The following is a 15,498-nucleotide window of genomic DNA, read 5'->3' on the forward strand; positions in this document are numbered from 1 at the left end:
TGCCTAGCTTGCCACAACCTTAATAAGTGCAAGCTTTGACATTGTTTAAGATTGACAGCAAGAGTGTTGATTAACTGCAGAAGGAACAGCAGTTCTGTACTTTCATTAAGGAGTTTCACTCTGACTGCAGTGGCAAGGCTGGAAATTCATAGAACATACTGGGAATAGTTTTCTTCAACTGCAAAAAATATGTGGAAGCCTGGTTGACTGGTATACTCTAAATATAGCATCAACAAACTCATGTTCTGGCATAAAATATGGCCTAAAGACCTTATCTAGAGTGCTCCCATCACCTCACACCATGTCTCAAAAGTAATTAAACATTTTAAGTCTTCAAGAATTTAAGTCTACATTTGAAATGTCAAGTGTAAAATTATAATGATACCAACAATAACCCTCTAAAACTATCTGAATATGGTTCTCATTGTGGACAAAGTTTGATTAACGTAATGCTGAACCAAATATCACAAGTTCCATAAGCTAAACCTGAAAATCGTAGGCCTAAAGCCATTAGCAAGTTGAGATTTCTCTTTTTCTTTATTTTTCTTTATCACTGATTGTTTTGACAATAAAATGTATTTCTGACATTGTGGCTTTTCTGCTCTCACTAAAGCTGATGTCCATAAGTTTTGGGATTTGGGGAATTGAGTGCCCTCTCTGGTGAAAATGGGTAATTGCACCGAGCATGCGGAAAGATCATTTTAAACTGGGCGGGTGTGATGCGGTCTCCTTTCAGAGCAGATGAATCCGATTCCAGGTTATGTTCAGTCACTTAACAGTTATGTTAAGTGAACTCATGGTGGACTGGATGAGGACAGTGTTTCGCCTGGTAAACATCATGTTTACTGGTGGAGAATGTGGACAAATGGGAGATATTAGTAATTGAGTTTAAGAAAGCTTACCTCACTTCCTCCTCCAGCTGCGAGAGGCGCTCTTTTAGAGACTGGATCCGTGTGTCCCGTTGGCGAACTGTTTCTATTAGGTAGCTGTAAGGCTGTTGGGACTGCTGAAGAAGCTGATTGGTTGTCTGCAGCTGGAAAAGACAAAACATTCAATTGTTATTGACAGCTTCAGACAGTATTTTCTTATTTGAACTGTGAGGTACATCACGATAATATGTGTGGTTTGTGGCCCCTGGATCTTTCCACTGCCAATTCCCCAGTCCAATTTCCACACCCTGGGTTGTCGGGTAGAGACAGCATGCAAACAGTGTGCAGCAGCCATGGAAACAGGCAAGCTGGCATTTTTTTTTTGCTGAACAGGCAATCACTGAGCTTCAGTAAGGTTGCACCATAGCTGGGTAATTTACCACCACCATTGGCATAGTAGAAACAGGTATTTTGGACATTGCAATTAGGGGGGTGTAATATCGTATTGTACATGATAATATTGTCAAAATGTTTTGTGATATCGGCAAGAGTATCGTTATAGCGAAAACACCATGAAATATCGTGATATTATTTGAGGGGCCATATTGCCCTCCCCTAATTGCAATAGTGTATATATACACACTGATAAGCTACAGTTTAAGACTCATCTTTACATCACTTGTCACTTTACCAGTTTTGGCATTTTGGAATTTTACCAATTTTTAAATCTCCAATCGTTAGGGATCGAGGGAATAAAACATTTTGGGCCAAAATCGAAACCGAACAAAATAAAACATTTGGCAATTGAACAAAACTGTATATCAAACGTTTAGTTTTGTTTTTGTTGTTGATGTCATTGAATTTCGGCACATTTGTCTTTTCAAAGACAAATCTATTTTTTTAAGCAATTACAGAATGAATTTAAAAGTTAATATACCAACAAAGCATAATATGAAAAGTTTAATTTGCCACCCAATAAAACTAAACATATATATATTTTAACAACATAAATATCATGAGTAAAACCACCAATTATTTTGCACCTTTGGTGCTTATCTGATACTGAATGCCTCACTCTACACTGATTACGATTTGACCGTGTCATCAAAAACACATTAACGTGCTTCTTTTTCCAGCCATTTTTATTCCAAATAATTTGGGTTGCCAAATATTCTGTGCGTCCTCATCAAATTTATCAAGAAAAAAAGGTTTGAAATTCCAGGGCACTTTTAAATCACAACTTTAACTAGTTTTAATGGTGTAGTAAAACCTTACATGCCAGCAAAACAAGCGTATGTGTAATCTAGCAGGCTGTAATTACAACATATATATTCCCATTCCAATCAAACAGCATGGGTATAGTTTATTACCACACCTTATCTCAACCTTCAATACATAACAACACATAGTTATCCCCTTTACGAGGGGAAGATAACTGACTGATGATAAGATACTATAGTACAGAACCATAACAAACAGATGTAGCTGTCAGGGGGCGGAGTTAAGCCTACATGGGTGGCAAGGTCAGCAACATATAATTAATTTCCACTTCTCTGGAAAAGGAATGAACTACAAAAGACAAATCAATCAAACAAAGTCTCGACTGAAAGGCCGTTTTTGATGATGGCTGCTCTTAAGAGGCATTAACCAATAAGCCCTTCTGATTTCTGACTGGACGAGAGCCCTAGCGCTCTGAGGCAATGTGAAAGAGACGGATCACGTGTGGCGTAAACGTGAGGCGTGTAAACCGAGCCCGAAAGCGCAGGCCAAACACAACACCTCCGAGCAGACAGTATTTAAGTAAGACTCTTTGTGAGAATATCGAGCATGACAGTTCTGCCCCACTGTGATCCTTCTACTCTTGATCTCACGACTCACGTGTTGTACCTGAGAAGAGCAAGAAGTGCCAGCCAAGTTATTCCACTGCTCCTCTTAAAAGAAGCAATTACCTATTCCCCCCTCCGGCCATTCACAGTTACCCCAGTGTGCAGGAACAAGCACCTCTCGCTCTATCAGCATCTTCATCTCAACAGCATTTGCATACTTTAAAGACGTTGTGTTGCGTAACAGGGCGACAATAATTGCCTAACGACAATCTATCATTATGTACAATATGGGGCATCGTGACCTCAAATAAGAAAAAAAAAAAAAGTTGGTAGGAAAAAAAGGCAGTGTACCTTACATTACCTTTAATTTGTATTTGATTTTAGACAGTGTGAAACAAAGATATTAAACTCTCTGTCTGACAAACTTCATTTAATTCATTAAAATACATCCATTCCTTCATTTTAGACTTCTCTTAACACTTAAAACATGTTCTGGCACAGAGGACACCAAAAGATGAGACGTTTCAGGTGTTATCATGTCTTTTTGTTTCTGCACACATAGATCAAAAGTCTCCTTACACTTTAAATTGGGAACAGCAATCAACTGTCAGGACTGGAGAGAGATAAGTCCAGTACCCAGGCCATGCCTTTCTAATGTGTTCAGCGATTGCTTTTGCATTGGCTTTCTTTTTTTTATTTTATTTTATTATTGATGATTATGGCTTACAGCCAATGTGAACCCAAAAATCAGTGTCTCGAAAAATGACAATATTATATAAGACCAATTGATACTTTTGGCAGTGTGCCAAGTCCTGCTGGAAAATGAAATCTGCATCTCCATAAAAGTTGTCAGCAGAGAGAACCATGAAGTGCTGTAAGATTTTGGGGGAAAACACTGGAGGAAGTGTGGAGAGACAGTGTGAAGTTTCCACCAATCAGTGATGGTTTGGAGAGACGTGTCATCTGCTGGTGTTGATCCACTGTGTTTTATTATCAAGTCTAAAGTCAGTGCAGTTTTGTTTTCCCACAAAATCTTACAGCACTTCATGCTTCCCTCTGCTACTGACAACTTTTATAAAGATGCAGATTTTATTTTCCAGCAGGGCTTGGCACACTGCCCACACGGCCAAAAGTACCGATTCTCTCTTATATAATGTGTTAATTTTCTGAGACACTGATTTTTGAGTTTTCATAAAAACGCTTAATAATTAGATCACTCTGTGTGTAATACATCTATATAATATATGAATTTCACTCATATTGAATTGAATTACTGAAATAAAGTTACTTTTCAATGGTATTCTAATTTTTGAGAGTTCATACCATCTGCAATCAAATAAAAGTAAAAAAAAAAATAAAAAATAAAAAAAAAATAAACACTGTAGGGTTTTTTTTTTATTAGCATTTCCCATACTCTCGCTGATTTGCGGTTGTAAAAAATAATAATCTCTACCACAGAAATCTCTCAAATCATAACACAAGGCACAACATGATCCTAGAGAACAGCCCACTGCTGCAGGAGGTTGCAGGAGAGGAGAGCTGCAACAAGTGTCGACTTGCGTCGGTTTCTGGCCCAATTTGACTGTGGGCGACTCCTCTTCTCTACCCGCTCGGAGTGATGAGGAAGGGTAAATGTCAGAGCTACGCCACATCAAAGAGCGTGAGCCTGCTGGAAAGATGTCAGCGGTAGAGTTAATAGTGTCTTAGAGCTTAAGGGAACAAATTAATAACTTGCAAGAACACAGAAGGAACATAGGACGCACTCAAGACCTGGGATACGCTCTTAAAAATAGAGCTGTTACAAAGGCTTCTCTGAGAAACTCCATAAAGGAGCTACAATTATTATATTTGTATAAACTGTGAGGGTAAAGAGCATTTTAGAGGCCTGCTAAAAATAAGAGGCATTACTACTAATGGAAAGATTGTTCATACACATACAGTAAAGCATCAATTATCATGCTTGAAATCAGTTTACTTCATTTACTAACTCTTCACAAACTGGCTGTACAATACAAACTGTACAGGGCTATTAATAATTTTAGCTAAGCTAAAACATAGCATTAGAGTTTGTTTGACTACCGAAAGTCAGTCTGTCTGCCTGTCTGTCTTTCTTAGTGCAAATTTCACTTACATGTGACTTGACCAACACTGTGGTAAAATGATGAACAAAATAGCACTACAAAGGTAAAGATGTGACTAAAATTGCACTGCTGTGGTATCTATCTAATCCTTGTGATTAGAACAGAACTGCTAAAGTAAATGTATGATCAGAGTAGCGCTGCTGAGGTAAATGCCTTGTGCGCAGTTGGTATGTCTATTAAGATGTTAAAAACAAATGCTAGGTTCACAAAAATATTTTTAATTGAGGTTATGCAATAGCTTTTTCTGTATAAAAAAGGCAAAACAAATATTTAGGCTATGTAACATAATTTACATGAAAAAAAATGTGAAACATAATGAAAATCTGTAAAGTTTGTGACCAATCTTTTGGACAATTTTGTTCGGCTCAAATATAACGTGCCATAAGACGCACCAAATTATAATAGGATATAAGCGACACTAGTAGGGAACAGGGGCGTCACCATATTTTTCTTTTAATTCAGCAGGTCTCATCACTGGGTGCTGGTGGGGTAGAGGAATAATTAAATTAATTAAAGCCAAGTCAAGTAAACAAAACTGCATATTTCAGGAGAGAAATCTGTAGATTATGTGGGTGAGTTAAGCACTTCTCTTTATTTAGAGTACGCTTAGATTTACAGTTTTTTTCCAGGCCGGGTGCAGCAGCATTAGCATTAGCAGCTAACAGTAAATGCTGCCTGACAGTGCTACACTGAGGAACCCTGAGTGTTCCTGTAAGCCAGGGTGATATTAGCTAGCGGTTCGTCCCACGTAGCTTTTTTTAACACAGTAAACACGGAGACTACAGTCCGATACACTTATCTCTAAATGGCGAAAGAACTAGCACTTAGTGTGGTTAGCGGCTAATGCTAATACTGCTCGAGTCTCGGTGCTGGAGAACTAAACTGAAACTCCTGTATAACTCTGAACTTCAGCGGAGTGACTTTACTGCTCCTTAATACCTGACCTGTAAAACTCATATATAAGGTGCACTGGCAATTTCGGGGAAAATTAAAGGATTTTAAGTGTGCCTTATAGTAATTTTTTTGATTTGCTTGGCTACTTAAGCAATTGCTCAAAAATCACTTTAAAACCAAATTAATAAGATGCAGTAGGGGTTTGCGATATAGCTCTAAAATAATATCACAATATTTCAGGGTATTTTTGCGATAATGATATACTTGGCGATATAGGAAAACAGAAAAATAATTCACTAATTTCAGGAATATAGAATAATAGTATAACAGTATAATCATAATGTGGCAAAATAAATAATACAGCATAAAATAATATAATGCAGCAAAAAATATTGCAGAATATTTAGTGCATGCATATAAACTGCAAACTAAAACAATTATACAATAAATACACCTAAAGCTTCACAGTAAATAATGGACTACTTTTAAGACAGAACATCTCTATTATCACGATATGGATTTTTAATATCATGATATTTCTGTGTCACGATATATTGTATACAATATAATATTGCCCACCCCTAAGATGCAGCTGAACCTGTTTAGAGAAAACAAGACAGTGTTTCCACTACATATATTATTGCTTCTTCAGAATTTACGAGATGTATAAAATCATATTTAAAAACTTTTAAAAAGCATTAAAAAGAGATGAGAGAGAGAGAGAGAAATAAGAAAGACAGGGAGAGTAGAGAATAAATAATGGTATAATAAATTAGCTAACATTAAGTTAAGTAGGTTTTACAGTTAAAAAAAAAAATCACATTATATTCACAATGTAACAAAGACAGTCACACTAAAACTATTTTATTGACTTTAATTAACGCCACGAAAATGTTCATAAGCCTGACCCTCTAGTGAAGGCCTTAGAGCACCTATAGCTCCGTAAACAGATGATACATTATAAAAAAAAAAAAAATACACTAATATCTTCAATAAAAATGGTTATTACATTCTCAGTATTGCTCAGTAGCATGAGAAACATAATCTAATAATCCAATAATTATAAATCAGCTTGCATAATTTGAAAAGTGCTTTTCAATATCAGTCTGACTCATTTCAGGAGTTTGAATAAACTTTAGGGAGTTTCTGCATGAACCCAGCAACCCGAGGCAGCGAGCGTCGTTACAGAAAATAACTATGCAAACAGAAGTGATAAGAACTGAAACCAAAAGTCAGCTTGGGACATTATGTAGTGCCAACTGTGACAAGACTTAAAGCAATAGACAGAAAATAATCTAATTAACATGATTTATTACATGCTTATCTTGAATAAAGTCAACCTGCTAAGACATGTTAAGATCTGACACATACTTCTTTAGATTAGAACAGGAAATGCAAGGCTAACAATGCTAATGAAGAGACAGATAGATAGTTAGATGCCAGTCTAATCTATAATAAATGTGTCATGTCAAAGTTGCAACATGCATCTATTGAACAATGCTACGGAAGCACAGAATATTTGGCAGCCAACATTATTTGTCCAAAAATGGCAAAAAAAAAAAAAAAGGATTTTCTGTGTTCGGCCAAAGTAAGTAAAAATTTTTTCTGAACAATTGTGTTTTTTTTTGTTTGTTTGTTCATTTAAAAGCAAGAAAACAATCCATTTATTTATCTATGTATTTTAGCAATGGATAAAAAAGGGAAATTAAGATAAATGTAAGTAAAACCTGAGATGAGCTACAATAACCATGTGTATTTTTTTGGGTGAAAAAGTATTTGAGCCTTTCAGTAAAACCAAACGTTTCCAGGAACTGGTGATTAATTCTGTTGGAATGGGCTGGAGGAATTTTAGGAACTTCATGATGCTGAGATGGTGAGATTTTTTGCATGAATTAGTTGTTTATAGGTTCTACTGGGTTAAGATTTGGCTTTTTACTCGCAAGTTTTACTCGCTAGTTGCGTGCTTAGGGTCATTGTCTTGCTGCATGACCCATTTGTGCTTCTGTTCACAGCAGGGTTGTGTCATATTACATCATAAGCAACAATGTCGCCAACATTTTTGAATATGGTGAACGATATTATACCTTGAAATATAGTGCCATATCACCCACTCATAATTATGACATCTGAGCACTACTTTTTTGCTGTTTTTAGCAAAAGGAAAATTCACACTGTTTTTATTTCCCATTATATATCTAATAGAGCTAGATTGTATTTATCCTGTATCATTTATTTTAATTTAATCCTGGATATATGGAGATATTTGGAGTGCATTATTAGTATCATGACACTCTGGATCATTGTCTTCTGATAAAATTCTTGTATTTTTAATATCTCAGTTAGGGGTGTGCAATATCATATTGTATGCAATAATAAAATTAAGTTTAATTTTGTTACAGAAGTGTATTCTTAAAATATATATTTTTAATACAACATTTTGTCATATCACCAAGAGTATTGTTATCGTGAAAGTACCATGAAATAGCGTGATATTATTTTAGTACCATATCGACCACTCCTAGTTCACAGATACATTAACCATGGCAAGCTGCCCTGGTTCCAATTTTAGACAAACTATGATACTTCCACCACCATGCTTCACAGAAAGACTAAGGTTGTCATGCAGGAGTGCAGTGTTTTACACAAGTCAAAATCCCCCAGCTCTCTGAAGTGATAGTACTTTTGGGATGAGCTGAAGTCTACACTATGATCTAGAGCTTGAAAAAGCCTAAAAACAAGCACGAAATAAAAAGAGGAATGTGCACAGGCTGACAGAGAGAGACAGAGAGAGAGATGTCTGGGGAAAGAGACATTGAGAGTGAATGAGTGAGAATGAAAGCATGATGGAGCACCTCTTCAGTGACTTGATCTACATGTGCAGAGCGTCTCTCCAGGTCTCTCCTCAGCATGGTGTTCTGCTTCTCTAACTGCAGAACTCTGCGCGCCAGATGAACACTGCATACAGGAAAACCCACGTAAATACAAGCAAACACACACACAGACACACACACATATGGGTGTTTCTTTAATTAGGAAACTTTTTTTTGTACTGTGGATTTGGATTCATGTTATTATATTTGATTATCATTCAGATAAAAAATAAATACTTATTATTAAATTAAATAACTTTAATATTGGGGGCGCCGAGTGGTCCAGCGGTCTAAGGCGCTGCCACTATGAGCAGGAGGTGGCTGACTTCACATGTATCGGAGGAAGCATGTGTTAGTCTTCACCCTCCTGGTGTGTTGGGGCATTACTAGTGATAGGGGGAGTCCTAATGAGTGGGTTGGGTAATTGGCCGTGTAAATTGGGGAGAAAATGGGAAAAAATTAGAAATAAAATTATAAAAATAACTTTAATATTATATTAATCGCATTATTTATTGTATCCCCAAAGCATTTTGTACCAAAATCATTATTGATTTTTGATTTGTGTATTTCTGAATGCTATTCTGGCCTTGTCCCCACCCCAGATTTATTACAGATAAACAGAAAATGATCAAATAAAAATCCTGTTTGTGTGTGTGTGTGTGCGCGTGCGTGAGAGAGAAAGAGAGAAAGAGAGAGAAAGAGAGAAAGAGAGAGAAAGAGTTAGTTATGAGATTTAATCCATGTTTAATATAAATAAAGAGTATGGTAATGGGGGCTCACAGGCAGGGGGATGTGTGCTTTCAGTCCAGTAAATAATAAGAACTTTATCTGCATTACAGCATTGAAGTGAATGAAAATCAAAATTCTTGTGGACGCTATACGAATCAACCTGGTACGTCTAACACGGCATCTTAGATAAAAAATTAAAAAATCTACCTTCTGAACACAACACTAGTGATGTTGCACTTACACCACTAAATACTGATAAAAAACCACTAATACAAACTAATACATCACCAGGTTCTGTAAAAAGAGTGAATTATGACATGCAGTTGTGGCTAAACAATGCACACGTATTAATGTGTAAAAATAAAAACAATCTAAAATAATTGCATGCATGCATTAATACATTAATGATAATAGAAATAACATAAATTTAAAACTGATTCAGCTAAGCTGGCTTTTATAATGGCTTTTCTGAAAGTCACAGTTTGAACCAAACAGCCTGCATTCATTGAAATGGTATATTAAAGTAACTACCAAGAACCTGTATGGGTGGAAGTTCGCTCAATCCAGAGGGTGGTTCTCATTTCTACTGTGCAGCTCTGCTTATCTAAACATAATATTGCATTAGTAACTACTGCACTATTTAACTTAGGTGAAGTAGGCCCAACAATGCAACCTGAGTATAATTAGTGTAAAAAGAAACTGGAATATTACTCTACCCCCTCAGTCTACATGCTTCTTTCACATGCTTCTTTTTACATCAGTGACTGTCCTGCATCTCTTAGCATGTCCAGAAATGCATGTGTAAAGAGTGTCCTGATGTCCGGATTCTAGCAAGGAGGAGTGGAACTACTTTAAGCTGGATAACGATGGAAAAGACAATTTATCGGGAGAAATTATGCCCTGTGTCACCCAGTCTAGAGGCTGTTTGGACAAACTGTTAAAATTTCTGGATCTCTGAACGCTGTGGGAGAACGGAGGTGAGCTATTCATCAAAGGTAAGTAGTTTTTACCATGTTTTACTACACCAAAAGTCCCTTATACACCAGCGTTCTCCTTTAATACAGTTTAAAAAAGGCCCAAAAACAGAAGGATCACGTATTAGCACATGGACACACATAAAAACAGATGCACCGCTTTCAGCAGAACACCGACCTCCTCCGCACTCACCTCTGCTTTAGCCTCCTCTTGGCCGTTGTCGGCACGTTTGCCCCGTAACCGTATGAAAACAACACCCTCTCGGCCTCATCCTCGTTTTCCACTATAAAAAAAAAAGAGAGAAAAAAGCACAGAAACAATGTGTGCTTGAGTGTTCGACTCTCAGACCACCCACTATCAAGACCAGAGGGGAGATCACGGCTAGGCTAATAAACCATTATCTGCTGCTTAGAGTAAGAGCAGAAGTATTCAAAATAAGTCCTGAAAAATGGCCCAAGTGATTTAATGGAATGTGAAGAGGACAACAATGAGACCTGGGCCTCTGGAGTAAATGGAACTGAAAGCAAAAGCCATGGATGTGTTATAAAAGACTGAATTTTGCAAGAGCTGGAAAAAACTACCACTTACAGCTCTGGAAAAAATAAGAGAGCACTTAAAAATTATGAGTTTCTTTGATTTTACCAAATTGAAAACCTCTGGAATATAATCAAGAGGAAGATGGATGATCACAAGCCATCAAACCAAACTGAACTGCTTGAATCTTTGCACCAGGAGTGAGTAGCATAAAGTTATCCAAAAGCAGTGTGTAAGACTGGTGGAGGAGAACATGCCAAGATGCATTAAAAATGTGATTAAAAACCAGGGTTATTTCACCAAATATTGATTTCTGAACTCTTAAAACTGTATGAATATGAACTTGTTTTCTTTGCACTATTTGAGGTCTGAAAGCTCTGCATCTGTTTTTTTGTTACTTCAGCCATTTCTCATTTCCTGCAAATAAATGCTCTAAATGAAAATATTTTTATTTGTAATTTGGGAGAAATGTTGTCTGTAGTTTAAAGAAGAAACTTTTACTCAAACATAAACCTATAAATAACAAAATCAGAGAAACTGATTCAGAAACTGAAGTGGTCTCTTCATTCGTTCCAGAGCTGTATATAAAAGACAATAGAAACCCTGTACGATTCTGAACTTTACCAACTATCAGCACAACTGTATTCAATCAGCACAGAACAGGAATCAGCAGTTTTATACCACAGAACACTGGCATGCCAAATGTCACAGGATAGCAGTATGTAAACGCATCATGAAGTGTTACAACATGAGGCGGTTTAGGAATTCCCACACCTGTATTAGTAGTGAGGTGTTATCTTGTTATCTGTGTAAGCACTGTGCTCATGGCAAGACAATATGAAAACAAACATACTAATGAAGGATAGTGTATAACTATATCACAAATAAAGAAAACTGATCCTAGATCAGTTAAGGTGAGGTGACTCACTCTCTGCTGCCTGCATGGTGACGTCGTCCAACTCCTTCTCCAGCTTCTCATAGATCTCCAGCCTCTTCTCCTGTTCGACGCTCTGGGACTGCAGCTCTGCAACACGTTTCTCTGAGGACGACTGCAGTGTGTAAAACTCTTTTGTCAAAATCTGCCAGGAAAAAAGGACACATACATACATCTGTTTTATGAAGATCAAAGTTTGAACCAAACATCCTGCATTAAATGCAATGTCCCATACAAGTAAAAAAAACTGTTTGAAACCCCTTAAAGCTACCAAAACAGAGTTCTTGCTCCATTTTAAAAGCCAAATTTGAAATCACGTGACGCGCTCTTTTTGGACTTATTTTCTTTAATATTCTCTTTGGCTACGATTTCAGACGATTTGTCTGATTCTCCTTTATGGCTACCACTCGAAAGCAATTTAACTTGACTCCAACATCTTCTCCAAAAAAGAAGAAATCGAAGTCAAACGACTCCACGGAGCAAGCTAACATGGTGGACGATATAGCCAGGCTGGAGAGCGTTCTGACACGAGAGCTAGCAGCTTTGAGGCCAGACTTCTCCTCGCAGATGAGCATGGTTCAATCACTGTGCTCGAGATTTGACCAGCTAACAGGTGAACAGAGGGCACAGAAGAAAACTCTTAATGACCATGCTCGCCGACTGGAAATTATCGAGCAACAGGTGGTGGACTTGCAGGATCAGAGCAGGCGCAACAACCTCCGGCTGGTGGGGCTGCCTGAGGGAGCCGAAAAGGACGACCCGGTAGGCTTCATCGGGCGGTCGCTGCAGCAGTGGTTCCCATCGCTAACAGGCAAGGAGGTGGAAGTCGAGCGAGCACATCGCATATACAGCAAGACAGGACACACCGACAGAAACCGACGATCTTCATTTTTAAGCTCGTCCGGTATGGCGATAGAGATCTGATCCTTCGCGAGGCGAGGAAGAACGGGCCGGTGAAATTCAACGGCGGATCCACGCTCAGCTTCTTCCCCGCCTTTTCCCCTTGTACGGCCAAGAAACGGAGCTCCTTTACTACAGTTCGTAGGGAGATGAGGGAGGCAGGCATTCAGAACTTTATTTTTCCAGCGATCCTCAAGGTCTTAAATCAACGGAGAAGTTAAAATGCTGAACGATCCAGAAGAAGCCCGACAGTCCCTCGTCTCCCGTATTCAATCGACCTCTGCAGAAATGGAGCAAGTTTAATTGCAACCTGAGAGGTAGCAGTATCTTAATTTTGTTTTCTGACTGCCAACTATGAGTTGGAGAAATTGGAGCGTCCTACTTTGTTGTTGTGCCACTCGCTTGCGAACTTCACACGCTGTTAAAATGGCTTGCTATATAGAGTGGGTTTATTGTTTTCAGTCTATGATAATTCACTGTTTAGGTTTTTTTTTTTCTCTCTGAAACTTTATTAGAGCTGGGATTTGCGTCCTTAACATGCATAGACCAATGTGGTTGCCACGGATCGTTGACGGGGAGGGAGGCATGCCTGAGCTGTTAGTATGCTCAGGTTGCAGTAGTTTGGTGGGGTGGGTTTTCTTTGGGTATTTGTTGGTGTTGTTATTGGGACGGGTTTGGGGGTGGGATCCTGACAGACTCCAATTTAATGTGATATGCTTTACTTATGCTGCGTTTGGTAAGGATTTGTTTACAGTGAATCTAATTTCCGATAGTCATGACTGATTTAAATATTCTAAGCTGGAATGTTAATGGTTTAAATGATCCCCATAAGCGTACCAGCTGTTTGGAATTGTTAAGACGAAAAAAGATGGTTGGACATCAGCAGGGGGAGGTATTATTGATTGACTGATCTGCATATTGTGATGTAGTGTCTGTGTAACAAAGTACGCGGAAACATCATTCACACCTATAGCACAGTTAAACCTGAGATTTGTTGAGGTGGAAATTACCACAATAAACGCTTTTTTTTTTTTTTATGTTTTTTAAAAGAAAAAGTTTATACAAATTTTAAACAGTACTTGGATGTTTTATTACTTCAAAGGAACATATTTTAGCTACTAATGAAAAAATATGGTTTAGGGTTTAGTCGCTCTTTAAACTCAAGGGCAAAACAAGCACATACACTCCCTTCACTGCCCAATCAGAAGCTCTGGCCATTCCCCCAAATTCATATTCAATATTGTGGGTTAGCAAACAGTTGCTACAATTGCTGCTGCTAAGCAAACCAGTTGTGAATATGTATCACAAACATTTTCAAACATGACCAATAAAGGATATTATAAAACTGAAATCATATACATCACCTTTAAGTCCATTTTATTTCTATATTTTCACTTAGAAAATCAATAAAACAAGTAATATAAAAGGAACAGGCACTGGACTGCATAACTTTGCTAAAAGGCACCTGCCTCCAGTTTCTTCTGATGCTTTTCACATTCTATCTGGCAGAGGCTGAGGTTCTTGGCCGTTTCCTCCTGGACCATCTGAGCGCGCTCCACTTCGAAAGCCTTCAGCTTCATCTGGTTCTGCAGCTCAGACGCCTTACTGTCAGAGTTTAGCTGCAGCTGCCTCAACCTGTTAATGAACACACAGGCAGAAAGGTTTTACACACATTACTCACATACTATTCACTCAAGTACAGTAATGTTCGCATACACAGCACATACAGGAGATACACACACTTGGAGCTGACAGTCACATTTTCACAGATTTTCTTTCCCATCTTAAGCACACGCACGCACACAATAATATATCAACATACCACAATGCTTGAGAAAAATCCAGGTAATTAATACAGGATCTCTCATACTCAGAATGTGGAAACCGAAGCTGAAGCCTTAAGGGGCTTCGGTAATGTACTATCATGTGAAAATATTACAACATGACAACCCATGAAAACCTTTTGAACCTTTCACCTGAACACACTTAAAACACATGGACATTTGATTCCCATTCGAACAATACTGAGAAATTAAGCTAAAATATCCAACACGTGTGCACTGGATATTTGGAATCCAAAATTATCTTGGGGGGACTGGTAAAAAAAAAAAAAAAAAAAAAAGCATTAATTGAATAAAAATAAAATAAAAATTATTTCCCATTGCAGTGTTTCTTTTAATGTTGTGATTTTTTTTAAGCAGATGGAAATTTAAACCACTAAACTGCACTGCTGAGGTAAATGTGTTACAAGAGTAGCAGTACTGAGGTAAATTTATTTTTAGAATTGAACTATTGAAATAAATGTACGATTAGTGTAACACTGTTAGGGTAAATGTATAATTAGAAAAACCTTACAGAGGTAATTTTATAATCAGAACAGCTCAACCGAATTAAACTTATTATTATATTATATAAAAGGACTGCTAAGGTAAATGTAAAATTAGAATAGCACTGCTGCGGTAAATATATAATTAGAATAGCACTGTTAAGTTACATGTAAGATTAGAGCAGCACTACTAAGGTAAATGTATTATCAGAACAGCGTAGCTGAAGTAGATTTATTATAAAATAGCACTGCTAAAGTATATTTATGATAAAACTAAAACTACTGAGATACTGTAAGCGGTTTTGTATTTTCTGCCAGGATACTAAAAATGTTAAAAAAAAAAAAAAGTGTTTTAAAAATGTAGTTACACATGAATGTTATTTAGTTTATTAAAAGAGTTTCTCTGATTTTGCTATTTATAGGTATATGTCTGAGTAAAATGAACATTGTTGTGTTCTACAACAGACAACTACAGACAACATTTTTCACAGATTGCAAAT

At 37.4% G+C, this 15,498-nt stretch overlaps 1 protein-coding gene across 4 annotated transcripts in view; it reads right to left on the reverse strand.

Annotated features, from left to right (window-relative positions):
• pibf1 (progesterone immunomodulatory binding factor 1) overlaps window positions 1-15,498 on the reverse strand; it is a 67,568-nt gene that overhangs the window by 23,064 nt on the left and 29,006 nt on the right. For 3 of the 4 annotated variants that reach the window (XM_049469401.1, XM_022674649.2, XM_022674648.2), the window contains exons 11-15: window positions 14,142-14,307; window positions 11,767-11,917; window positions 10,497-10,587; window positions 8,583-8,685; window positions 903-1,033 (exon numbers count right to left, since the gene is read on the reverse strand). In XM_049469401.1, the coding sequence (XP_049325358.1) occupies window positions 903-1,033; window positions 8,583-8,685; window positions 10,497-10,587; window positions 11,767-11,917; window positions 14,142-14,307 (642 nt within the window). Of the gene's footprint in view, window positions 1-902; window positions 1,034-4,089; window positions 4,365-8,582; window positions 8,686-10,496; window positions 10,588-11,766; window positions 11,918-14,141; window positions 14,308-15,498 lie in introns of those variants that run through there. The other variant, XM_022674650.2, reaches the window with a different exon arrangement.

This window comes from Astyanax mexicanus, chromosome 21 (genome assembly GCF_023375975.1).
Source record: "Astyanax mexicanus isolate ESR-SI-001 chromosome 21, AstMex3_surface, whole genome shotgun sequence".
NCBI lineage: Eukaryota > Metazoa > Chordata > Actinopteri > Characiformes > Acestrorhamphidae > Astyanax > Astyanax mexicanus.